This window comes from Nycticebus coucang, chromosome 4, assembly GCF_027406575.1.
Source record: "Nycticebus coucang isolate mNycCou1 chromosome 4, mNycCou1.pri, whole genome shotgun sequence".
NCBI lineage: Eukaryota > Metazoa > Chordata > Mammalia > Primates > Lorisidae > Nycticebus > Nycticebus coucang.
The window spans coordinates 135,079,757-135,105,939 of record NC_069783.1 but is presented as its reverse complement, the minus strand read 5'-3'; the positions used below and the strand labels follow the sequence as shown (position 1 = coordinate 135,105,939).

The 26,183-nt window shown below is 49.4% G+C and overlaps 1 pseudogene and 3 gene segments (V, D, J or C); all 4 read right to left on the bottom strand.

Annotated features, from left to right (window-relative positions):
• Positions 1 to 3,169: 3,169 nt before the first annotated feature.
• Positions 3,170 to 4,852, bottom strand: LOC128584442 (probable non-functional immunoglobulin lambda variable 5-48). The segment is given in 3 exon segments: positions 3,170 to 3,252; positions 4,285 to 4,542; positions 4,665 to 4,852. Coding segments are annotated over 3 exon segments (387 nt in total).
• Positions 4,853 to 11,028: 6,176 nt separating this feature from the next.
• LOC128584441 (transcription factor SOX-21-like) lies at positions 11,029 to 12,421 on the bottom strand (annotated as a pseudogene).
• A 4,533-nt stretch (positions 12,422 to 16,954) lies between these two features.
• On the bottom strand, positions 16,955 to 18,697 carry LOC128584439 (immunoglobulin lambda variable 5-52-like). The segment is given in 3 exon segments: positions 16,955 to 16,981; positions 18,143 to 18,495; positions 18,617 to 18,697. Coding segments are annotated over 3 exon segments (426 nt in total).
• Positions 18,698 to 25,075: 6,378 nt separating this feature from the next.
• Positions 25,076 to 25,737, bottom strand: LOC128584438 (immunoglobulin lambda variable 1-40-like). The segment is given in 2 exon segments: positions 25,076 to 25,449; positions 25,584 to 25,737. Coding segments are annotated over 2 exon segments (420 nt in total).
• Between the last annotated feature and the right edge of the window lie 446 nt (positions 25,738 to 26,183).

Sequence of the window (26,183 nt, the reverse complement as noted above, 5' to 3'; positions counted from 1 at the left end):
CCCAGTTCCGACATTTTTTTTTTTTTTTTGTACCATGTGCAGAGGAGGCCAGGTAGGGGGCATTAAATACATTGGAGGCTGGGGTGGAATTCTGCTTGTAGGGAATCTGCAGGTAGGAATTCTGTGGGCAGGAATGAGGCTATGAAAGGTGGGGCTGTAGAAGGACAGAAGGGATAGGTCTATCCACCAGGTCAAAGAAGACAATGAAGACCCAGATGCACCGTGGAAAGCCAGTGTTACCAGCTCTAGGAGAACCTGAGAGGGTTCTCAAGATGAACACAGAGAAAGAATATTTCAGAATATGAGAAATGCCTGAACATAAGCCATTATCCAGATTGTACCTAGACCAATAGTATTACAGAAAAAGGTGAGGCATTTAGGTCTGAGGTCAGGATAAAGCTGTAGAGGCTTGAGGTGAGCTAAAAGATAGCTTAGAGGTGAACAAGGGGGAATGAGCATTGCCCGTGACTGAGCATTGCCCATATCCAAAACTGGAGGTAGAAAATAAATGAGATGAAAAGAGAACTTTTGAGCACGAAAAGGAGGGATAAAATGGCCAAGGCTGAAGCCACAGAATACCTAGCCTCTGTATGTGGCCATCAGCAGGAAAAAGTGACCCAGACCCCTGGGAAGGCACTGGACAGGTGAGCCTGGCTTGCCAGGGGTTAGTCTGTGACCAGAAGAGACATGGACCACTGGGAGTGGTCCAGCCCACAGGAAGGCACTGAAATAGAGAGCTTGGCTCATTGAGGCTGGATTGAGGGAGAATACCGGGTCTCCAGGTATGACCTTGGTCAATCAAAGAGGGCCTGGCCTCTGCATGGGACCTTAACCATCTGGAAGAATCTAGGCCCACAGTGTGGCACCAGATGGGCAAGCCTGGCTCACCAAGGTTAACATGTGACTGGAAAAGACATGGACCCCCAAGAGTGGCCCAGCCCCACAGGAAGGCACTGGGCTGGTGAGCCTGGCCCACTGAGGCTATTCTGTGACTGGAAGAGACACAGCTCACCAGAGTTTTGGGCCTAAAATGGGAAGAAGTAAAGGAAGTTTTAAATGGCTCCAAAAGACGAATGTACAAATGCTTTTAAAAGGTGCAGAAATGGAAAGGAGAAGAGGAATTAGAGTAGGAATGAGAAGAGAAAAAAAGTTCAGAAAAGAAGTTCTGGATAAAGCCTCACCTCACCATTAAATAGATGGATTTCAGGCAGGGTTGGAGGGTGTCCCTTTTCCCTTCATCTCATGGGAATAAGGGCCCATTTGGTTGAGTCCAATGGGGTATATTCAGTCCTCCAACGGGCCTTCTCCCCATCTGAGTCACGGCACCATACGAGAGGATAAAGACGCCAAGATGAAAGATTCTTACGCAGTGTGAAATGAAAGGAAAATGGAGTCTGACTTATGTGGGGTCTTTATTCCACCTGGGTGCAGGTGGGGTGCGATCCCTGACCAGTAAAGAATTCCACATGTGGGTTATGGCAGATGGGAATTTAAAGGGTCAGAGGGGATTGGCACATTCATTATTTCCTGAGTGGGACATGCGCTTGATTCTTCCTGGGTGGGTCAGTTCTACTTAGGCAGGTCCAAACACTCTACTCTATCAATCATCACAGCCTGAAAACAGAACCTGGAGACAAAAATCAGACACCTGATAGGACTGAGGAAGGAAGACAGAGGGATGCTGTTAAAGGATTGTCTCTTTTGTACCTGGGCAAAGAGTGAGGAGAAAGAGGAGTCCAGGCCATGGTGTGGTCTTTCCAACAATCTTCCAGACCCACACTGTTTCTGGACTCTGGGATGGTTCTTTGATCTCCTCCTCAACTCTCTGGGAGGAGGGTGTGTGTTGGGTTGTACATTATGGGAATATGAGCCCTTTGCCAAAAGCACCAGCACCATCTGAATCTGTGTTATTGGCCCAGGGAGCAGCAACACTGTCAGGCAGGCTGGGCTGGTGTGAGCTCTGAGTTTGCCCCTTGGGAGAAAGCACCTGCAGTCCCCTCTAACTTACTCCAGTGAGCTCAGGCTCAGGGTCCATGAAATTTGAATAATTTGAGTTTTTTCTAGGCCTGGCTCAGCCCTGAGAAGACCCACAGCTCCCCCTGCTGGGCTGAAGTAACTTGTTCCTGCTTTCTTTCCTTGAGCCAAGTATCTTTCCTAGTGCCTGAATTTTACTTTCGTATTGACTTGTACTTGAGTCTCTACAAAGAGTTTTATCTAAAAACTTTCATTTTGTTAAAACTTTTTGTCCTCATAATTTACATTTAGTCTTTATAACTTCATTTTTGTGAGATTTTATCCTTTGTCATTTGTTTCAAAAATATCCAAAATAGCTTATCAAAGGAATTTTACAATTGCCGACTTAAATCCATCGGCCATACACGTTCATCACCCGGATCATCTCACTGTCTATGTCTGTGGATCCTGTTTTCCTCATTCACGTTGTAGTTTTCCATGTTCTTGATATGACAAGTGATTTCTTATTGTATATAAGACATTTTGGATATTATATTATGAGACTGCTGGAGCTTTTGTCAATAGAACTGAAATATCCCCTGGTGTTTGTCTATTAGTTTTCTCTGTTGGTTTTCATTTTGTCACTTTGGGAAGAAATGAGACACTTTGCATTTGTAAGGATTTAGTTTCAGATTTCGAAGTCAGTCAAATTGTATTGAAAATAAAGTTTCCAGCAGCCTGCTTTCCATCTGCTGAAATGGTCCTGAAGCCTCACGATCTTTCTCTTTGAAGGTGGCCACATATGCCCCAGTGACGCTTATGACTTGAGGAAGGGGAAACGCACTTTTGGTCTGAAGTGATGTCTTCGCCAGATCGGCTCCCCACGTACACTTAGTGACCTATGTCCTGCATTTATTCTCTGGAAACTTCAGGCTGAAGGATGAGCTGCAACAGGTCTCCACATCCTGCCCCAACAATGGAGTCTTCTCCAGAACTTACTCCAGCCCTGTGAACACTTTTTGCCTCCACAGGTGATAGGACTTCATGTCTTCTGTGTGGGTCACTGTCACTGATGGGTCTTCTCCCCCAGCAGTGAGCCCCCTGGGGACTCTCAGAGCCTGTGGCATGGTCAGGGGTTCTGACTGCCCCAGCCCTGTAAACTGTGTACAGTAGCAGCAGTGAAAAGACCAGGCCTGGGTGTGTGGCAGTTAGAGTGTCACTGCCACGCTGGGCTGCTGACCCTGCTCCACTCGAAGTGACTGCCAGTGACCAGGAAGAGCTTCAGGCAAGCTGCCCATTCTGAGCAGAAGCAGCATCAGAAACGTGAGACTTTCCTTTCAACACCGGAAACAGCCAAATAGGAAATCATGGGTCTCATAATCAGACCTGTGGGGCAGGGACCTGCACATGACCTGGTCCTCTGCTCTGACTGGCACTGTCCTCCGTGGACTCACTTGGTCACCCAGAATGAAATCTGAGCTCCTGGACTTCAAACCACCCTCCCACCCTACCATGCCCCAGACACAGTCAGTAACAGGGGATTGGGCAGGGTCATCCCTAGGGCTGTGTTTCATCACTGTCTTTATTGACCTTTTATGTTTTTATTTGCTGATATTTCCTACTCATCATTCTCTGCACACGTACTTTAGGGGCCTCAAGGTGAATCTTCAGATCAATAGGGAAAGAATCGTCATATTAACCACAATGAGTTTTTCAAAGCCAAAAGTATTCCTATGAATTAATTAAAAATTTATTTAATTTTTCACAAGGTTTTATAATTTTCAGTTTATAGTAATTTAAATTTTTCTCAGATATACAGTTAAGTGCTTCATATTGATATTATTGTAAATCGCACTGTTTTATTTTTATCTTAAATGTTGTGCTGGTATATTGCTACAGTAGAGAATAAAACTCTTTCCTGCAGGGCGGTGTCATATCCTAGAGGCCAGGTCAAGGCTCTCACACGGGAGCATCTCTGAGTCACTCCTGGCTCCTCAGCTGTATGTGCTGGAATCAACTTGTTTTGTTCCCTACCAAGTTTCTACTGAGAAAGTTTTATGTCTGTGAAAATATTTCTGCCTGTGAAAATATTAGTAGAGTGAAAAGATACGAGCAGTGGATCAATCTGAAAGTTTAGCTGAAGAAAATGATGTGCCATTGTCAGGTCTGCTCCCTGAGGACAATCACTGGAGATGTCATCCCTGAGCTGGACATGGTCACAGTCACCACCAAGGGGAGACTGCACCAGGCCAGGAGAGCAGGGGTGTTTTAGTCTCACTTCCCCATGTGACTGAAGCACTGTGTAACTGTCAGAGTTGCCATGATATGTACCACAGTAATAGTCAGCCTCATCCTCAGCCTGCAGCCCAGAGATGTGCAGGATCCCTGCATTGGAGCCCTGGTGCTTGTCTGAGTCTGAGTAGTAGGACAGGAGGTACCGGGGAGGGCTCCCTGGCTTCTGCTGGTGCCAGTATATCCTGTAGCTACCAACATTGATGCCACTTCTCAGGGCGCAGGTGAGTCTGGCTGATGCTCCCAGGGATGCAGAGAGGGAGGGCTGCTGAGTCAGCACAGGCTGGGAGAGGGAACCTGCAAACACAGACACAAGTGCTTACTGGGGCAGAATCAAAGGTCAGGTGTCTCAGAAATCTTTCCCAGAAGATCAAGAATCAGGATAGGAGCTGTTCCTGGCTTCTGAGTCCAGTCCCTACCTGAGCAGTGAGAGAGGATCATGAGGAGGACAGCAGCCCAGGCCATGGTGGACACAGCCCTGGTCCCTACAGTGGGGCTGGGCTGCCTCAGGCCCCCTTTTCTCCCCACCCTCTGCACAGGAGGGGCTGCTCATGCAAATGTGTTTCCATCCAGGGACTGCCCAGCCCCTCCCTGACCCTGCGCTGGGGCTCAGCTCTCCGTGCAGACTGAGGAGGGGGAGGTTTGCTTTGCTCCTTGGGGGAGCCCTGGGAGGAAGCACCTGCTGAGACCATACAAAGGTCGTTGCTCTGGGGATTATGCCAGGCCAGAGAGGACACAGCTGCTGAGTCCCCATCAGTGAGCACAGGGCCCAAAGGGCAGTCCCCCAGTGCCCCCTGCTGGTCTCAGCACACACTTCCCCATGGCCCAGACAGACCTGAGAGCCCAGCTCGTTTCACTGTCTGTTCATTTACCCCTTGGCTGATTTCCTGGTATAATCACCCCAGCACAATGTGAAGGGTTACTAGATTTTCTCTCACCCAGAATGAATCCTGGAATATTAAGAGGACAATCATTTGCATTTATATATTTTTAAGATGTCAGGATGCCCAGAGTACCTCCTCGAAAAACCTAAAGGACCCTCTTGTGCCATCGTGGCAGTCACCACTGATGCGGAACAGTGGAGCTGTTTAAATGGTGTAATGTGCTCTTCAGGGAAGGCTTGAAGAGGAATGTTCCAGGAATTGGCTCAGTGACAGGTTTAAAAATCAGCAAGTCAGAAAATATTTCAAAATGTACACAGTGATTTTAGAATGTTGATTCTGACTCCTGTAGAAAGTGGAGCCTCTCCCAGCTCCTCAGCTGTCTTCTCTGGTCTTCTTCCTGCATAGACGCAGAATCCTTCTTTAATCAAAATGCTTTAATTCTCTTTGGAGAGGTTTCTTTTCTTTTTTCATTTGCTAATGTGTTTCTTTCTTGTTCTCCACCATTCGTATACATTTGGTGACATTGAGGCATAGGTGTGGAGGTCTGGGGGAAGCACCTTTTATAAATGCAGAATCCCAGGCCCCACTCCAGTTGCCCTGAGTCAGAGTCCACATGTGACAGGATCCCAGGTGATCCCTGTGCCCAGGAACGTCTGAGAAGCTCTGGTCTGACAGAGGCAGGGAGGTTCTGGCGGGTTTGGTGAAGGACTGCTCCTCATGCCTCTGTCTGCTCTGCCTCCTGCCAGTGTGTCCAGGAAAGTACTATCCTGTTTCCCAACTGTTAAATGGTGGGCTGCGCATAATGACTTGAGGTTTCCCATCAAGTGTGGCGGCAGCTCCCCCTGAGCTCACCCATCCCCAGAGATGACCTGAAGCCTGGTAATAACAACATGATCTTTTCATCTTCACATCTTGATACCAATGAACAAGGGTAATAATTTAAAATTTGCAATTTCCCTTTGGTACTTATCATATTCTTAATACTAAGCAGTGCTTATATATTTATGTATTCTAAAAACAGAGGATTCACTATATTAAGCCTAAATGACAATTGCAGGCATAAAGTACAGAATTAGGGGCCCCGATATGATCATACTTGTGGAGAAAGTGAGGGCAAGTTGAAATAAATGCAATCTAATTCAGAAGCCCTATTATGTTGGTTGTTTGGTACATTTGTTTTCTGGGACAGCAGTCACAAAGCAGCACACACTGGGCAGCCTAGAGCAACAGAAATGAGCCCTTCTGGAGGCCAGTCCTGCAAAGTCCAGAGACGGGGCCCTGTGTGCTCTGGCCTGAGGGGATCCTGCCTCCCTCTTACCGGTTGTGGGTGGTTTGCTGACAAGCTTTGGTGTCCTTTGGTTTGCAGCCACAGAAATCTTTTCTCTGCCCTCATCGTCACATGGCGTCCTCTCCGTGTCCTCCTGTATTCTCAGAACTGTATTATCAGAACACTGAGTCAGGACACCAGCTGATCCACCATTCTTATTTACCTGGTGACATTTAACCTCACATCTGGACGTTTGGGAAAAGGGACACCACAGAAAGGGACTTTTTATAACTGCAGAATCCCAGCCTCCACTTCAGAGTCACTGAGTCAGAATCCACCTGGTACAGGTTCCCAGATGATCCATTTCCCCATGAAAGTCTGAGAAATCCTAACCTGACATTCACCTTTCTCTGTACAGACGGTCAGCAGGAAGTCTGCCCTGAGAGCTCAGGCGTCTGCCTGTGTGGTCCTGACATCACACCATCATGTGTGTACCGAGCCTCAGTCAAAGGCAGATTTAGGTCTTGTCCCCCCCCACACCCTAGACATCTCCCTGTGCAGAGCACCTCGCAGAGTAGCCTGCTGTAGTCCTCAGCCTAGACCAGCCAGGGCAGCTTTGACCCCAAGCAGGGAACCTGAGAACCAGGCAGGTGTCCAGGAATGTTTGTTGTTGATCATCAAGCAGTGTCCTGGGGGCAGACTACGGTTTATCCAGTAAGGATGGTGGCCACTAGTGGCTGCTCTGATGCTAGAGTCTCACGTGAGAGTGTCTGTCACTCCAGCAGACATAGTACAAGGTCTCCTGAGTCCTCACAGTCGCCTCAACACAGAACCCTGAAACCAAATCAGACACATGAGAGGACTGAGGAAAGAACACAGAGGAACCCCTTCAAAGGCGACTCTAAAATCTTTATGTACCTGGGCAGAGAGCGAGGAGGGAGAGAAGGGTGGGCAGCCAGGCCACCGTGTGGGCTCTCCAAACACCCTAGGAGCCCACAGTTTCTGCTGGACTCTGGGATGGTTCTTTGGTCTCCTGACACCCCACTGGGAGGAGGGTGTGCGTTGGGTTGTGCATAATACAAATATGAGCCCTTCACCAACACCACCAGCACCATCTGAGTCTGCGTCCTTGGCCCAGGGAGCAGCAACACTGTCAGGCAGGCTGGGCTGGTGTGAGCTCTGACTTCGCCCCTTGTGAGGAAGCACCTGCTGTCCCCTCTAACTCAGGCCGGTGAGCTCAGGTCCAGGAACCATTAAATCGGAACATTTGAGGTTGTTTCAGGCCTGGCTCTGCCGTGAGGAGACCCACAGCTCCCCCTGCTGGGCTGAGGCAACTACTATTCGTACTTTCTTGTCTACTTGTCAGAAGTAACTTCTCTAATGTCTAAATTTTTCATAGTTACTTGTTCTTAAGTTTCTAAAGAGACATTTTTTCTTTCTTTACAAAATTGTCTGCTAATTTTTATTTAATTTGTTTTCATGATTTGTTTTTCAGAGACTTTCTCCTATTATATGTGTTTCAAGAATAAGTGAACCAGCTCATCAACCTCATCAAGGATTGTGTCATCCCTCATTTAAAAATATCTGCCCTACAATTTTATTGCCTACATCCTGTCAGTGTTATGAATAGTCTTTTCTCATTCAAGTTCTAATTTTTCTTGCTCTTGATATTGATACCAGAATTTCATCTTCAATAGGTGCTTGGTCTCGGTGACTTGAAGAATAAATCCACAGACAGATCAGTGGTAAGACAGGACTTATTTACAGAAAATAATACAAAAACACCAAAGCTCTGGCAGGGAGAGAAAATCCAACTCGGGAGAGAAAAGCTCCAGAGCTGTCCTGCTGTCTCTCTCTCTCTCTGTCTCTCCCCTGGCTCTTTGTCTAGGGGTATATATATAGTCATAGTCGCCTGGGACCCTCTGTAGTTACATTTAGTATGTCTGGGACCCTCAGTAGTTACATTTAAAATGTCTGGCACAAGGGGTCTGAGACATGTCTGGTTCACAAATCAATGGCTACAATCCTTTTCATTCCCAGGCCTAGGAAATTTACATAAAATTGACCAGGCCTAGAAAATTGGGGGGTGGGGAGGAGTTCCCTGTTCAGACATAAGTGCAAGGGGAGGGAACCCTAAGGTGCTGGTGTCTCCCCAGCAGTTGTCTGGCCCCTCTGGCTCCTGAGAGGCCCCCCTGTCTATCCTCCAGCTCCCTGGTTCCTCTGCTCCCTGACACTGCACCAACACCACCAAGGCAGAGGCAGCCGGTCCATCCCCCTCCCAGCTCCACGGAGCTGGCTGGGAGGCCATTTGTCCTGTACCAATATGACAAGTCCTTTTAAAGTTTTAATCAAGACATTTTGGATATTATAATGTGGACTGTCTAGAGGTTTGGTCAGAAGATATGAAATAGTATCAGCTTTTGGTTCATTAGCTTTCTCTATTAAATTGCATTTTGTCGTTATGAGGAGAAATGAGACAGAGTCCCCTTTGTAAGCCTTTCGTTCTAGACTTTGCAGTCAGTCAAACCATATTGGAGATCCCTCCCCTGCAGTCGGCCTTCCATGTGCTGGAACGGTTCTGAAGCCTCGTCTCTCTCCTTCTGTGTCATCATCTTTCTCACTGACGTTGTCCTGCATGTCCCAGTGATGCTTATGACTTGAACAGGGGAAATGCACTGTTGGTCTGAAGTGACGTCCTTTACAAAATCAGCTTCCCCAATCTTACTGACCTGCATCCTGCATTTCTTCTCTGAAAACTTCAGGGCTGAAGGATGAGCTGCCTGAGGTCTCCACAGCCTGCCCCAACAATCTACTTTTCCCCAAACCTGACCCCAGCCCTTCAAACATTTTCTTGCCTCTGCAGGTAAAATGATTTCATGTCCTTTTATTTACTTATTTATTTATTTATTCATTTTTGTGGGCCATGAGTGGGTCCTCCCGTCTCCAGCACTGAGCCCCTTGGGAGGAGGGGGGTAATCTCAGAACCTGTGGCGGGGAGCCTTATGGGGCAGGGGTTTCCTCTGGCATAATCCTGCAAACGGCACGGTAGCCTGAAAAGACCAGCCCTGGGGGTGTGACACCCAGCTGGGCACTGCCAGGCGGGGCTGCAGACAATTTTTTCTTTCTTTCTTCTTTTTTTTTTTTTTTGCTCTGAGGGACTGCCAGTGATCAGGGGAGTGTGAGTGGACCTGACCATTCTCAGGAGAAGCCATATCATCTTTTTTTTTTTTTATTTGTTTGTCTTCCCCGGTTCAGGCTTTATATAAAGTCCTTATTTAAAAAAAAATGAACAGAGTGATAGTCGGATTCTAATTTACAGATATAGCTTAGACATCTCAAATTAGATCACACAAGAAAACCATTTACACATAAAGGTTAAAACCCAAATTTAAATTTTTAAAAACTTTATATTACATAAAGCCAAGATGAAACTAAATACCTTAGCCAACTTCATTTGCAAACATTAGTCAAAATATATACATTTACAAAGAAACAAAAAAGTCATAATTGAGGAAGGATCTTTCTTCTAAAGTGTGTTTTATGATAATTTGCAAATGAATCCCAGGTGATCTAAAAAGTAAACCAAGGGAGACAGGAATTCTAAACACATTATAATGGCGCAAGTTGGGAGAAAAATGCTAGCTGAAAAGGAGACACATCTGTCCAGATGATTCTGTGCTGTTTTTCACTTTTGCTAAATAATAAATATATAATTACCCTTTAGACAAAAATGTCTGATTTAATCTTCAATAAAACTGCAATTCAGAAATAGTTCATAATTTTTATTTTTTATTTTTTTGTAGAGACAGTGTCTCACTATACCGCCCTCGGGTAGAGTGCCGTGGCCTCACACAGCTCACAGTAACCTCTAACTCTTGGGCTTACGCGATTCTCTTGCCTCAGCCTCCCGAGCAGCTGGGACTACAGGCAAATAGTTCATAATTTTTAAAAGTTAACTTTGACATTTGCTCAAAATGCTTTTGAGTCTAAAACTGACTCAAATTTAGGACAACGAAAATAACAATTTCCCAAGACTCAATCTTTTCAGTGACATGTTCACATTTACAATCTTAAGGTGAAATCAGCCCTAAAGGAAAATAGGAACCACGCCTTTTCCCTTTTTGTAAACTGTGTCATAAATCCAAGCTCCTGAACTCAGGGAGACTTCTTGTAGTTTTGTCTGTTTTAAGGGAGAAAATCCAGTTGACAACTTTCTCTCTCTCTCTTTTTTTTTTTTTAGACAGAGTCTCTCTTTCGCCCTGGGTAAAGTGCTGTGGCGTCACAGCTCACAGCAACCTCAAACTATTGGGCTTAAGCAATTCTCTTGTCCCAGCCTCCGAAGTAGCTGGGACTACAGGCGCTCGCCACAACACCCGGCTATTTTTTTTGTAGTTGTCATTGTTGTTCAGGTGGCCCAGGCTCGGCTCGAACCCGCTAGCCTCGGGTATGTGGCTGGCGCAGTAACCACTGGGCTATGGACGCTGAGCAGCGATTGACAACTTTCATCACACGTGTTTCTTGTTTGGGTTTCTGGCTCTCAAGAGCTCTAGCTCTAATTTGCATATGGCGTGATAAACAAAAGAAACAGTGGTCACCTCACGTACAAAAGGCCAGATTCGAGCTGGTCACTGGTCAAGAATGGATCCGGTCTGGGGGCTCTGCTCGAGAGAACAGAGATCTGCAAAGTTCAAATAGTACGAAGAGGGAGCAAGGTTGCTCAGAGCGGTCCCACTCGGAGATCAGCTTTTTCTGTGTGCCAGACATTTCACACCTAACGTTTGAACACAGTGCGCGTAAAACAGACCAGGGGTGGGCTGGTTGGGGAGGAGATGATGACAAACAAAAACAAAACCCACGATAAAACTTACAACCAACAGAACTAGAAAGCCCAATGTCACAAACTTACTCCACCTCAAAATACAACAGGTTCCCAGGGCAAAGCAACCCCCAGCTGCCGCCGGATACCCCCGCCCTCTTTCAAGTTGTGCGGGTCTGAAATGATCCTGCCAATTCCCAGGCCCACCACCCCGCGCACTGGCGCGCTCAGCGGGTCGCGCCCGGACAGGCGTCTCCGCCTCCGCCAGGCTCCGGTACGACTTAGGTGCACACACCCGGGACCCCCCTGCTGTGGGAGGGCGCTGGGAGGAGGAAGAGCCTTGACCTATTGTATCTACACGTGTGCACAGCGGTCCTCCCGAGGTGAACCTACCCGGTCTTAGCGCGGCGGCGGCGTGGGGTTTGCTTTGCTCTAGGAACCGCGGGGTAGGGTCCAGCTCAGGCTGGCTCGTGTCCGGCAGCAGGATGTAGGCGACTGGAGTCCGGGGCTGGGCCACGCGCTGCGTTGCACGGGATCATGGACCCCGGCTTTCCCGGGCAGGATGCGAGAGCGTGGGCCCCCCGGCCGCTCGCAGCCTCCGCCGCCACGCGGCGCCCGCCTTGGGGTAGTCCAGTGACGACGCGCACGGGAGGGCGGACGACGAAGATGAGGTCTCTGCTGTCTTGGAACCCAGGTGGAACAGCGAGTAGGGGCTGCCCGCGGCGGCGGCTGCTGGGGTGGCGGCGGCCGAATGCGGGAAGTAGACGCGCACGGTGAGGGCGGCTGCAGCGGCTGCAGCGGCAGCGGCTTCTCGTGTTGGCCGGCGGTGACTCGGACACCAGGCCACCGCCCGCACCCGCGTGCAGCTCCAAGGCAGCCCTGAGCGCCGGGTGCTCGGCGCTGACCACGCCGCCCAGGCCGCGGGGCACCAGGAAGGCGAACTTGTCCTGGAGCCGCGTCTTGGGCTTGCGCCGGGGCCGGTACTTGTATTCCGGGTGCTGCTTCACCAGCGTAGTGCGACAATGCTTCGCCTAGTGGATGAACCGCGGCTTCTCCGACTCGGAGTGCAGCTTCCACTCGGCGCCCAGGCGCTGGTTGATCTCCGAGTTGTGCATTTTGGGGTTCTCCTGGCCACCTTGCACCGCTGAGCCCGCGACCACACCATGAAGGCGACATGGACCGCTTGACATGGTCCACAGGCCTGGACATGCTCACGCTTGGACATGCATCCCGCATCTTCCGGGCACTCGCCCCCTGCCTGGAGGGAATCAATGTTGGCTGCCCCCAGGGACCTGCTCGGCTGGCCAGTGCTCACTGCGCCCCACTTCGCAGCCCAGAGTCGCTCCCGCCCGGGAGGAGGTTTCGGGGAAACAGCCCAGGGGCGGGTCGGCCCCGGGCCACCTGGACTGTCCGGCGGAGCACTCGGTAAAATCTTCTCAGGAGACTGTAACTTCTTGGCAGTGTCCCCACCGCAGTGGCGGTTTGCCCATAACTTTCCTTTGTTCTTACCTCTCGGCTTGGGTTTGCTCTGGAACTGCCTGCAGACAGCGGCTGCCCGGCAGAGCTCTCCCCCTCCGCTGTCCTTTCTCTATTAAATGCACAGCGGCCCTGGAAGTTGCGTCACTGACGCTCCACCGAGTTGAGCCAGAAGCCCGCTGTCAAGTGCTGCCAAGTGCCAAAGGGGGCTGTTGGCAGCTGGAGTGTTTGGGTTCTCCTCAGTGCCTTTCTCATTTCACAGAAGCAGATGGGGGTGGAGGAGGAGAGGAGGTGACCCTGCAGTAGGAAGAAGCTGGGGAGGAGGAGGAGTGTCCTGGGCGCCACCAGAACGCACAGCGGCAGCAATGGATATAAACACAAATATGGCAGCACCAGCTCTTCTCTCCTGGGTGAACCTGTGAGCCCAGCACCTGCTTCTTGAGACCTTCTCCCCGCTTGTTGAAAGGGAGGACCGAGGAAGGAGGTTGGATGACGCTTCAGCAAACCTGGGGGTCTCCCAGCCTCAGGAAATCGTCCTGACTTGCTGAGGCGCTGCGTCTGGCTGTCCCCTGGGCGGTGCAGCCTCTGCTCCCCCCGAGCCCCTCCAGGCGCGCCGGCCGGCTAGGGATCCGGGAGCTCGCGGGCTTGGAGAGCAGCGCGGCCTTCCCGCCCCGCGCCAGGGCGCCGCAGCAGGCGCCTCTCTGGGACCCCGCTAACTTCGGTTCCCCCGCCTGAGCCGAGCAGGGCAGCGGCCGAGGTGCTGCAGGAGGAGATTAAGCAAAACGCGCCATCACCTGGATTTGCAGGTCCGCGCTGTGGCAGCTCCCGGTGCCCCAGCACAGTGGGCCCCTCCCGCCCGCCACGCCTCCGCTCCGGAAGCGGCTGGGGCCCTGGGCACCTGCTCAGGTGAGTGTCGCTACCTGCGCGTGTGTGTGCCCGCAGCCGGCCGGGTGTGCATCCATATCATCTTTAGAGTAAGAGATTCGTCCCAATTCCAGATATAACAAAACGGGATATCATGAGTCTCATAATCAGAAATCTTTTTAAAACGTGCTGTGTTTGAACTATTTAATGTGAACATTATGAAACAGTTTAAAACACTCTGTCTTAAAACTCGCTTTTGGAGAAAGGACAGGAAGGCGAATGTGTATGCACCTGCGTTTTCAGGGCGTCTCTTTTTATCTAGTTTTCCGTGAATTGACATTTTTTTGTGCGCACTGACGCTGTGTTTGTTTGTGTCTGTCTTTCTCTTAATTCCATCTGGGGCTCTGGGGCTTCGATTTTCCTTTCCCATTTTTCACGAATCAAGTATTTCCACTGCATCTTTAAAAATTCAGCAGCTATTTACTTTTACATCCTAATTTGTCAGCAATAGTCCAAACTATAGCCACATCCAGCCTTGTCGTCTTAGTACCCACATAAAGTCAGTATTTTGACAATTTCTAAGCACAGAACCCTACAACCATTTAGGAAATTCCTGTCCTTTGTGATAATTGGTATGGGTGGATGTTACACACGCCCATATGTGTGAATCATTAAAACTATTCTTATGCGGGTAATGGTGGTATTTCCGACATCAGCATAACCTTGTGTATCTAATGTGTTTCCTTCTCCCTGGGTTGTGACCCTGGCAGGGCTCTGTCATGTCAGTACTTAGGAATGGTAGAAATTCCCTCCACCCGGCTTCCAGTGGTTTTTACCTTCTCTCTTTAGCCCCTGCCACATGTGGGTTGGAATTCAGCATCTTGTTTTTATACAAGGACCCACTGGTGATTTATAACCCTTAATCTCTAATTTATTTAAGTCCTAAGTAAAATTGAATTCCACCCAAATGTACTTCAGTTTCCTTCGCCATGATCAAGTGTCTAGCATTCTTTAGTTTTTTTCAAAGTCCGCACCTTCCTCCTAACTGGTCTGTGTGCTGTGTCCCCGTCATCAATTCAGGGGAATGTTCCTGCTCCTTTTGTGGGTCACAGGAACCCGTAGACCTCAGGAGCTGCCTTAGGCAGACCCACAAGCTGGGATGTGCATGAGTCTCCTCTGTGACTTCACAAGACTCAGCAGTTCTCCACCCCCCACCCCACCCCCGCGGGCTGTGTGGTAACCACTTTCACTGCTGTCTCCACACAAGGACACACGCACACACAGGAAGGCCACCTGCCCGGACAACTGGAACAAGCAAACTAATTTTCCATGCCTTCTGCCTGTCTCTGTGGGCATGACCAGGCTGAGGTATTTCATCCTAATAGCTTAATGTTAAGATTGGCTGGATAGAAATTTCCATATCCAGCAAAGGGCTTCAGAACATTGGTCTTGGAATGAGTAATAAATATAGGAGTGTCCCCTGAGTCTAGTGTTGGTCACAGAAGTTGAGAGTGGGCCTATGTTCTGGGATGGGGTTCAGACAGGAGGCTTGGGTCCTGGGTTACCTCCGGCCCCACCCGCATCAGAGCCATGATCATCACCCTCCTCCACAGACAATGTTCTGTTGCGTGACACAATTTGAACCAGTTGATAGGTTGCCCATATTTCCCTACTTATAAAAATGCCTTTTTGGTGGGCACAATGCAGAGCCCAACCCACTTTCTTCCAGACTTTCAAATTAAGCTGTACTTTCCGGTCAGGCGTAAACCAGCAGCAATGCTTAACAACCACATGGAAAAGTTCCCTCAGGTTACTGGTTTTTTACCGTAATTTTAGTGGTAGAAATCAGAGTTTTTTAAATGGCAATATACTGATCCTCCAAAGAGGAAGCGAGCTGAAAACTCATATTATTCCCTCCCACGTTTCTTGTTATGCTGGAGACGTCCCACGTACTCTGCACCGTCCCAGTTACAGGGTTCTCAAGCTTACCTCAAACAGCTTCAGGGTAGATCTCTCCACGGTGTCCTGGCGGAGGCGGCTGTCCTCCAGCCCGGTGTCCAGAAAGTCTTTCTGCTTCTTCGTTATCCCCTGATCCTGCCGACTACACCAATTTGTTGCGTGACCAGAGACACTAATGAACAGCAGCTTTGCCATGGGTGTAAACTCGCTCCTGTAATTATTAAGTCAAGAAACAGACTACACGAGATGAGATGGCGTGTAGCAAAGATCTTTATTTAGGGGTTTGATTTTATACCTTTCTAGTCACGTACACACTTAATCTATTATCTGTTATTTTCACCATTACCTCAATTTACCTATCTCAAATCTACTAAAAAGGAAATATCCTATTACCACATCAACACAATCACTTTTGCAGTAAACATCTTCTTCTAAACACTGACTAATCTCTGGGAAGGTGTGTAAACAAAATCATAAAGAAGAAAGTAGCCACAGGGGAACAGAGTTAATGGAAAAATATCTTCAAGCATTCGCTCAGTTTACTCAGTATGAAGTAATGACTGTGTCTTTTCCTCAGGGCACAGCACCTATAGACCTCGGACAATATGTTGTTAACATATGTCAACCCTCTGGCCCGGGGAAGAAGGGCGGCATGCCCTTTGATCTCAGGCTTCACGGAGTGTACAGCTTCAGAGAAATGGCTTAGGGAATAACTCCAGGGAAGCCAACTCTGTCTGTATCCCACGGGAGTCCAGGTCCCTTAAGCCTCTGGAAGAAAAGCAAGTCATTTTAAACTCACACTGAATTCACTTTGTGTGCTTGATGTAGGGTATGTTTATTTCTAAATATTATCCTACAATGTTCCATGAGCCCATGTGGCCAGGCCTAAAGCAAGAGACAGGCTCTGTTGCCCTGCTGACTGGGAACCACCAGGCATCACTGTGTAGGGCTTCTCCAGAGAGCTGGTGGAGCCAGGCCACATTGCCCACCTGACTCTGCTGCTCATTACAGGACAGGAGGAGGTGACCGTTATTTCCAGATGATGGACCAGCTGAGTGAGCACGGCCTGCATGCAGCACCCTGCATGGACACACGGGGTGGGCACCTCATTGCTGGGACACAGCCTGACACAAGGATGGAGTCTGGTGCAGTCTCTCCTGTGGTTGAGGTTTTGATATAGGGTGACCAGGAGCCAAAATGATGAACTGAGGTTTGATCAGTATATGCTGTGTCCAAGGGTCTAGAATTCTGATGAGGAGTCCCTGTGCTACCAGGACAAAGTCTGACCATTCTGCCCAGTGCTGATATGTCCCCAAGCAGCAGGTATCAGCTTCTGTCCTGGGGATGGGCCCTGCAGGCAGCTGGACCAGCAGGAGAAGTGCAGAGACCTGTAAGCACAGGGCGGGTTGGGTGGCAGAGCTGGGGAGGAAAGCCTGCAGGGAGTCAGGAGCCTGGACCTAGGTCATGGTTCTGCACAGTAAGGAGGAGGGGATTCAGAGCAGGATGGGACATCTCAGAACCTGCTATTTGACACCCAAAATGAAGACAGAGCTCTTTCAGATTTCTTTCCCTGCTTCATGTGCAGAGCAAAGTCAGAGACACTTCATCCACATTGACATCCACCTCTCTGCCTTTCTGGCCTTTTCCTGGGTCCTGTTCTGTGGAACATTCCGTGCTATTTGTTGAAGGATGGGGAATCCCATGCCCTGGGTCCTACAAAGTCCTGAGAAGTTCAAGTTTGAAGATTCCCCCTTGTGGATTACACCCCACTGCACCCCCAGACTGCAGCACTAATGTGGGGCAGGGACACAACCACGCGTCCTAGGACAGGACATGGCAGCTATCGGAGGGGATGGATTTTGTGAGAAGAGTCTTCGGATTGTCTGTCCAGGGATTATGGATGCAGGGTCCACTTCTAACCTTTAAAATATAGTCAGGAAACATTAGGATGGTGTCCTTTCCTCTAAAGAGCCTTCTGGATGATTCTCTTCAAACCAATTGTAGGTCACACATGCCGTTATTGGAGTGAAGGGACAGTCTAAAGCACACCCTCTCAGGTGCACACTGCAGGTGATAGCACAGTCTAAGCCCCACTGTGCCCTGTCCCAGGCCTGTTGCTCCCACACTCTGCCCATCAGCATCAGGGCAACGTGTCCTGCACCTGCTCTGGGCCTCTGCCCCGACTGACACTGTCCTCCCTGGACTCACCTGGTCTGGGTCCCCTAACTTCTAATCAGCTGCCTGCACCTGCCCCTCCTCAGACACCAGCAGGTCACATGGCCCAGAACAGGATTCCACCAGGGACTGTCACGCCACTGACATCTCCCTTTAGACTTTCCACCCTGAGCTGGGCGTGGCCCAGATGAACTTCCCTTGGTCAAGTCTCCACTGGGAGAGTTTTAGGTTCAATAAGGAATTTGTTCCTGTACAACGTGAGCAGGGTGAGAAGCTGTGAGCAACGGATCAGCCTAAAAGTTGAACTGGAGAACAGGGTGTGACATTGTCAGACCTACTTTTCCAAGAAAAATCAGGTGTTGGCTGAGCTGTCAGGAGCAGTCACCTCCTTGTCAGAACCACCAGAAAGAACGACTGCACCAGGCTAGGAGGGCAGAGAGGAGGTTTTTGTCTCACTTCCCCAAGGGTTTGGAGCACTGTGTAAATCTTAGAGCTGCCATGCCATGTGGCACAGTAATAGTCAGCCTCATCCTCGGCCTGCAGCCCAGAGATGTGCAGGATCCCTGCATTGGCGGAGGCGTCTTTGGATCCAGAAAAGCGGCTGGGGACTCCGGAGCCCTGGTGCTTATCTGAGTCTGACTTGAAGGTCAGGAGATATCGGGGAGGGCTCCCTGGGTTCTGCTGATACCAGCGTATCCAGAAGTCCCCAACATTGAAGCCACTGCTCAGGGTGCAGGTGAGTCTGGCTGAGGCTCCCAGCGATGCAGAGAGGGAGGGCGGCTGAGTCAGCACAGGCTGGGAGAGGGAACCTGCAAACACAGACACAAGCGCTTACTGGGGCAGAGTCCAGGGTAAAGTTTCTCAGGAATCTTTGCTAGAAGATGCAGAAGCAGACTGGGAGTGCTCAAGATCTCCCAGGCCTGCCCCTACCTGAGCAGTGACAGAGGACCAGGAGAAAGACAGGCACCCAGACCATGGTGGACACAGCCCTGATCCCCACATTGGGGCTGGGCTGCCCCAGGCCCTCTTTTCTCCCCACCCTCTGCACAGGAGGGGCTGCTCATGCAAATGTGTTTCCATCCAGGGTGTGCCCAGCCCCTCCTTACCTTTGGGCTGGGGCTCAGCTCTTCCTGCAGAATGAGGAAAGGGAGGTTTGCTCTGCCCCTTGGGGAATCCATGGGAGGAAGCACCTTCTGAGACCATACAAAGGTCCTGGCTCAAGGGACTGTGCCAGGCCAGAGAGGACACAGCTGCTGTGTCCCCATCGGTGAGCACAGGGCCCGGCCCTGAGCTCAGGCTCCTTGGAGTGACTGGTTCTCCCTGAGCAGGTGTGTAGGGAACACAGGGTAGTTCCCCAGTGCCCCCTGCTGGTCTCTGCACACACCTCCCCATGGTCCAGACACCTGAAGGACCCACTGGTCTTTGCAGTTCCTGTCACTGTCCACACACTCATAGGCCAATCCCAGGGTAGAGTGACCCTAATACACTGTGAGTGATTACTGGAGTTTCCCACTCCCAGAAGGAATCATGCACCATGAGAGGTGAAATCATGTGTATACATAGCTTTTTTGGGTGCCAGTCCCTCAGGTTTTTTTACATTCTACAAAAACCTAAAAGATCTCCAACTGCCATCATGGTAAGGGACCAGAAATGCTGCAACACTCAAGGTGATTTAAATGTCACCAACAGGCTGTTCAGGGAAATGGAATTGAGAAAATTCCAGAAACTGCTTCTGGCCCTCTCATGTGTTTAAAATTCAGCAATTTAGAAAACGGTTCAAAAGTTGTACAAGGATTTTATATATGTGTGTGTATATGTATATATATGCATATATATATATTTTTTTTTTTTTTTTGAGACAGGGACTCACTTTGTCACCCTTGGTAGGGTGCCATGGTGTCATAGCTCACAGCAACCTCAAACTCTTGGGCTTCTCTTGCCTCAGCCTCCCAAGTAGCTGGGACAACAGGTGCCCACCACAATGCCTGGCTAGTTTTAGAGACGGGGTCTCTATCTGGCTCAGGCTGATCTCCGACTCTTGAGCTCAGGGAATCCACTCACATCAGCTTCCCAGAGTGCTAGGATTACAGGCCTGAGCAACTGTGCCCGGCTGTACAATGTTGGTACAGACTAGATTTTACTTGTGAAACATTAGTAGGTAGGCAAAGGCCTAACACTGGTTTTTGTGAAGTGAGTTTTATCTTCCTAAACTTGTACTTTATGATTATCTAGGTCTTATATTTCTTATTAGTATTTTGTTTTAGATAGAATACAATTCGTTTACATTCTAAACATTACTTTTTATTTTATTTTATTATTATTTTTTTTTTTTTTGCTAGGAAGCTATGTGTGACATTTTAATGTTTCTACACAAACACTGACTCCTGGGCAGATGAACACAGGCACCATCACTTCCTCTGTGTAACCCAGGAGCGAATCTGCTGCAACTGTGCAAATAGTTCCCAAACTCCCCAGCTTACTATCTCCCTTAGTAAATAACCTATGGTCAGATCTCTGGCTCCCTGAGGTCTCTCTTCTCAAGGCATCCAGAAAGATGCCTTCCATTCAGGACAGGCAGGTCACCTCTGGTGTGAAATCTGGCCCTGACACCTCCTGGCTGTTTGCAGAAACCCCACACTCTTCAGCCCCCTCAGGCCCCTTCCTTTCCTGGCCTCGCCCACCCCACAGCCACCTGCAGCCCCTTCCCTGGCTCTGGGGCTCCAGACTCAGTCACTGCCCTGTCCTGGGGAACCCTGAGCTCCTGAGCCTGCCACGGCCCCAGCCAGCTCCTCCTCTGTCTCTGGGAAGAGATGGGCTTCACCTGGAGGTCAGGGTGGAAGCTGACATTTTGAGATTGTCTTATACATATTATGCAGAACATACATAATTTTATAAATTTTTATTTTATATGTAATGGTATTATGTGGTGTCATCTGGATGGATTTCACCGTGTTATTAACTTATTTATTTATTTTAGTGAGAGAGTCTCACTCAGTTGCCCAGGTCAGAGTGCAGTGCTTCGGCCTAGCTCACAGCAACGTCACACTGCTGGGCTGGAGAGATCCTCCTACCTCCTCAGTCTCCTGAGTAGCTGGGACTATAGCTGCCCACAAAAATGCCAGCTAATTTTTCTATTTTTAGTAGAGACAGGCTTTAACTCTTAATCAGGTTGGTCTCCAACTCCTGAGCTCAAGTGATCCTCCCACCTCGACCTCCCAGAGAGCTGGGATTACAGGCGTGAGCCACTGCGCCAGGCTGGGTTTCACCTTCTGTTCCACATCTTTTTTATTAGTGGAAATTCAATAGTAATGTTAGTATTTGTATATATTTTTGTCTTTTGGTTTTTTTTTTTTTTTAAGGCAAACATGAAACAAAGTTTATTGGGAAAGAGAGAGAGGTTTATAGAATAAGAGCAAGGCATAGGCTTACACAGCAAGATACGTTCTCCAGGGGCAGCAAATGGGCCCCCATTGCCAAGACAAGGAAAAGGCAAGGAGGTATTGTGTTTTGGTTTTAATTTTCAGATTCTATAGGCATTTGGGGCAAAAATGGGCGAGTTCCGTGGGGGTGGCTTGCATGGAATGCCGGCCCAGGGCAGCGTGTGACCCGCTCTGGAGCTGAGCAACTGAGGCTGGAGGGCAGCTCAGAGTGGATCGCTCCAGGAGAAGGCTCAGGCCAGGGGACACCTGCTGGGGATGGTGAGTGTGAACAGGAAATCACCAAAGAGGAAAGGGACATTCATGGATGGGATGTAGAAAGGGTGGGGAGGATTCTCAGCCCCTTCCAGAGCGAGGCTCAGAGAGGACACAGCAAACACCAGTGTGGGGACAGAGAGTGTGGAGGTGGGTGTGGGGCCTGGGTGTCCAGCAGGAGTGATGACCAGGGCCCTGGGGCTGATTCTCCTTCATGTGAGAGGGAGATGCTGACCCTTGGCTGTGCCTGTCCTCGGTTATCCATTATAAACTCAGTTCGAGGACAGAAGCTCTAGGAGAGCTTTGACATGGACCAGGCGGGAAACATTCCTGGAAAGCTGGTGGATAATGATAGCAGAGCAAACAGGAAAGGGGTGGAGTGGCCTGTGTCCCTGCTATGGGATACAGGGGACAGTAGACTGAAGCCCAGGCTGGCAAAGAGGAGGAGATGGTCCACAGTATCCACAGAGGCGGTGATGCTGCAGCTGATGCAAGAAAGGCCTGGAGGGAGAGCCGGGCTGAGGACTACAGTGGGGTTGGTTGTACATTGTGACCACGGTGAGACAGTGAGGGAACAGGTCGGCACAATTCTGAAACAATCAAGGTCACAGCAACTCATTTACTTTCCTATAGATAAGGTGGGTATTAAAATAATCATCTCAAACTAGCTGGGCCTGGTGGTGGGCACCTGTAGTCACAGCTACTTGGGAGGCAGAGGCAAGAGGATCACTTGAGCCCTAGAGCTTGAGGTTGCTGTGAGCTGTGATGCCATGGCACTCTACCAGGGTGACAGAGTGACACTCTGTCTCAAAAAATATATATATCTCAGAGAAAACTAGGGTGAATTATTCGTTCATTCTTTACACATATATTCAGGAAGGCCTGGCACGTGTTAGATGCCAAGGCCCAGATCCCTGGAGCAGGAGGATCCAGCACTGAAGAAGGATGGAGATGGTTCCAGAGGATGCCCCAGGCCAGAAGCCTTCAGTGTGACCCCAGAAAAGTGGGCTGTGAGGAGTCATGTCTTCCACCAACCCCGCCCCTCAGCAGATGGTAGAGGGGTTGTCTCAGTGGCTGCAGGGCCTGTGGGTGGCAAAGGCTCCAAAGCCCTAAGACACCTCAGCTTTGAGTTCACATGGGCTCCAGTGGAGGAGCAGGCAGGGGAGGAGGACACAGCCCCGTCCTGAGGGTGGACACAGCAGCAGAGGCAGGTGCCACTGAGACCTCCCCCCAGGAGATGCTGCAGGGAGCAGCAGAGGTGGTCTGAGCCCCGCCCTGCCCATCCTCTACCCCCTCCTTTCATAGGTCAGGTCTCTGGTCTGAAGCCCCCTCCTCTGCCAGCTCCTGGCCCATTTGTCTGTCACCCATGCCCCTCCCCACACAGAATAAATCCTTGTCCAGTCCCTCACTGTCACCTGCTTCTCACAGGCCCCAAACTCAAAATATTGTAATTTGCAGAGAAAACCTCACTCAGGACCCTGTGAGAAACAGTCTTGTTTCATTATAGCCTTGTCCCCATGCTGGATTTCCGAGATGAGCTGCGCCCAACACTGGCAAAGGCTTCCTTGGATCCAGGGGAGAGTCAGGGACCCTCAGCCCTGGAGCTCACCTGAGTCTCAGGAGATACCAGGGAGGGTCCCGGGTTCGTCCTGTTTCCAATAAGAGTCACAGAGAACAACACTGATGTCACCTCCTATTTTCTGTCAAAGATCCCAGCCTTGTACCACTTGATACTTAAGGACTGAAGTATTTTTTGAACGCTGTTATCCAGTTCTCAAATTGTTCATGAGAGGTTAAAAGCTTTTTGTCCTATGCCATCAGTGCTGGAATGTTTGTTGTTTTCAATTTATATGAAAATAGTTTCCTTATCTGGAATGATGAATCTCACTGTGAATAGAACTTAGAAGCAATTCTGCAGGATGCATGCTTCTGCTGGGACACGGAGCCTACTGGGTTTGCAGCGTGGTTCCTGACAGCTGATCTAAGGCTGCTCAATACCAAGGTCTTTCTGAACTGTTACTGAAAGTTTCTTCCATGTGTTCCAGCAATAGCGTCAACTGTTTACATTCCTTTTGTTTTAAGCTCTGTTTCAAACATCTAAGTGTATGCTCCAGTCACTTTTTTGTTCATCTGCAAAATATTTATGCTATTTCATGGATTTAAATTTTCCCATGTTATAAAAATGTCCTTAATATTCCCATGATGTTGACTAGTGTTGATAAACATACTTTTAGTATATTGCTATATTATAATATACATCATTTTTTATTTTTGTGACTCTCAAACTTTCTTATCAATCCATGTACTCTACCTCTTCACTTACTTAAGTCTCATTTTATTCCACTTAATGGAATCTTAATTTGTTACGGAAGCTTGTTTTGTGCTCTTTGCCACATGATTGAGTAGAGGCACTGTGCGGGCCTGTGGTTAATAATGACGACTTCCTGTGTGCATTGCAGCAAGTCCCCCCACAAGTCCTGGCTCCACTGGAACATCCTCGGCACAGGCTGCAGGGGACACTGTCTGGACCTGCTGTGTGTCCCCTGTGGTGACTGAGTGAGTGACAGGCTCTAGAATAGACCTAGAGCCCGGTGTAGCCCTGGGGCTGTGGTGACTGGCACAGGTGGAGTCTACATGTCGCGGTGTCTCCTGAGCCTGGCCTGGGTGGATGGGCCTCGTTCTGCCCATTCTGTTGTCTCTAGAAGGAGATCTGTTCTTGAACATGAATTTTATGCTCATGGAGGTGAGCAGGCTCAGTGTGTAATTTCAACAAGATCTCAATCTACCATGGTTTGAAGTCAGGGACTCAGGAAGAGCCTCAGACCTTCCGGGTTTTTCACAATTAGAATCAAGATTATGAAAAGATTCCTGACACCATCAGCTACTTAGAAATGCAATAAGTTTTAGAATGAGGTTCCACTGCAGTCCCGTCAGGGTGGCTATAACCAAAATGACGGAGAATAGCAGATGTTGCTGAGAATGTGGAGAAGTTGAAACACACAGTTATTAGTCATGGAGATGTGAACTGGTACAGACTCTTTGGAAAGAAAACATTTTCCTAAAAAGGGTTACTATGTCACCCTGAAATGTCACCCTACTAGACACCCAAGATACATGAACACAGTGTACACCAGTATTTACAGTGGATTGCTCAGAAAATCAAAAGGCTTAGCAACCCAAATGCCCAAATGATAGTTAAACCACCTTAGAATAGTCATACTGTGGAGTGTTATTTGGCAATAAAAAGGAATGAAGTCTTGATACCACTAAATTACATTTTTATGAAGTGTATGTCCAAACAAGTGGACCAATAAACATTTTAGTGCATTATTTCCCTAAATTATGGAGAAAACAAAAATTGGATTTTTAGCTCAAAGGTATAACAATACTGGGTATTACCATAGTAATTGTGCCTTTGTAGAATAATTGAAATATTCACATTTATATTATGGTGACTGGTTATACAACACTGTGCATACCAAAAAAAATTGAAGCTTATAAATGTTTGCTATTTATGATATGCAATTATACCTTTAAAAGATGTTTTCAGAAAAACAATATGAAAGACAGGAAGTCACTGACATTGGACGGTCACTGACCCTCTTAACAGGTCTGTGATCTGAGAATCAGATCCCCAGATGTGGACACTCCAGGGCTGGTCACAGTCAGGCTCTTGGCTGGGGTTTGTCACAGGCAGTCATGAGGGTGACCACAGGGGAGCAGGGGCAGGTTTTTGTCTCAGTTCCCCATGAGTCTGGAGCACTGTGTCAACTTTCAGGCTATAGTCCCATGTTGAACAGAAATAATCAGCCTCGTCCTCAGCCTGAAGGCCCGAGATGGTCAGGGAGGCCGTGTTCCCAGACTTGGAGCCAGAGAAGCGATCAGGGATCCCTGAGGGCCGAGATGTGCCGAGCATCACAGTTCTGGGGGCACCATGAGAAATCTGCTGGTACCAGCCCACAGTATAACTTCCAACATTGTTGCTGTTTCCAGTGCAGGACAGGGTGACCTTCTGTCCCACAGACCCTGACACCGAGGCTTCCTGTGTCAGTCTGGACTGTGCCCAGGACCCTGGAACAGAAGAGGTGGAGACACAGAGAGGTGAGTCTGGGGTCATCACGCACCACATGCTCTCAAAATGAAAGGGAGAAATCTCCCTAGGTGTCCCCCCAACCCAGGCACTTCTGCTTCCCGGGGCCTGTCACCTGGGCAGAGAGTGAGGAGGGTGAGCAGGAGAGGGGCCCAGGCCATGGTGGAGATTCCTGCCAGCTCTGATTCCTGGGGACCCACAGCTGCCTCAGAGCTGCCCCTGTCTCTTGTACCTACTTCCCCACTGTGGGGACTGAGGGGCCTTCCATGCAAATCAGTCCCCTCCCCTCAAATGGCCTCCCAGCCCCTGGGCACAGAGGCTTCTCTACATGAGGCTGGCAGGGCCTGGCCTGAGCCTCCTCGTGGCTGAGAGTAAGCAGCCAGTCTGTCCCAGGGGACAGTGAGCACCGGGGGGGCCCCCAGCAGGGAGCAGGTGGCTCCATTCAGGCAGCCCCACAGCGCCCCCTGCTGCCTCAGGGATGGATTCACTCAGGTCTGTGATGCCCAGCAGGGGACCCTGGGGAGAGCACTGGGCTCCCCACCTCTTCTCTGCTGCCCTCCTCAGACAGAGGGACCCCTTCACTTCCTGGCGCCTCCTCCACAGGACAGCTGTTCACCTTGGCTAAGCCCTGACTTCAGCGTCGCAGCCTCCTCAGCCGTTTACTCCGTGGCCATTTCTTCCCACTGTGGATTTGTTGTGGGGTCAGCTCACCAGA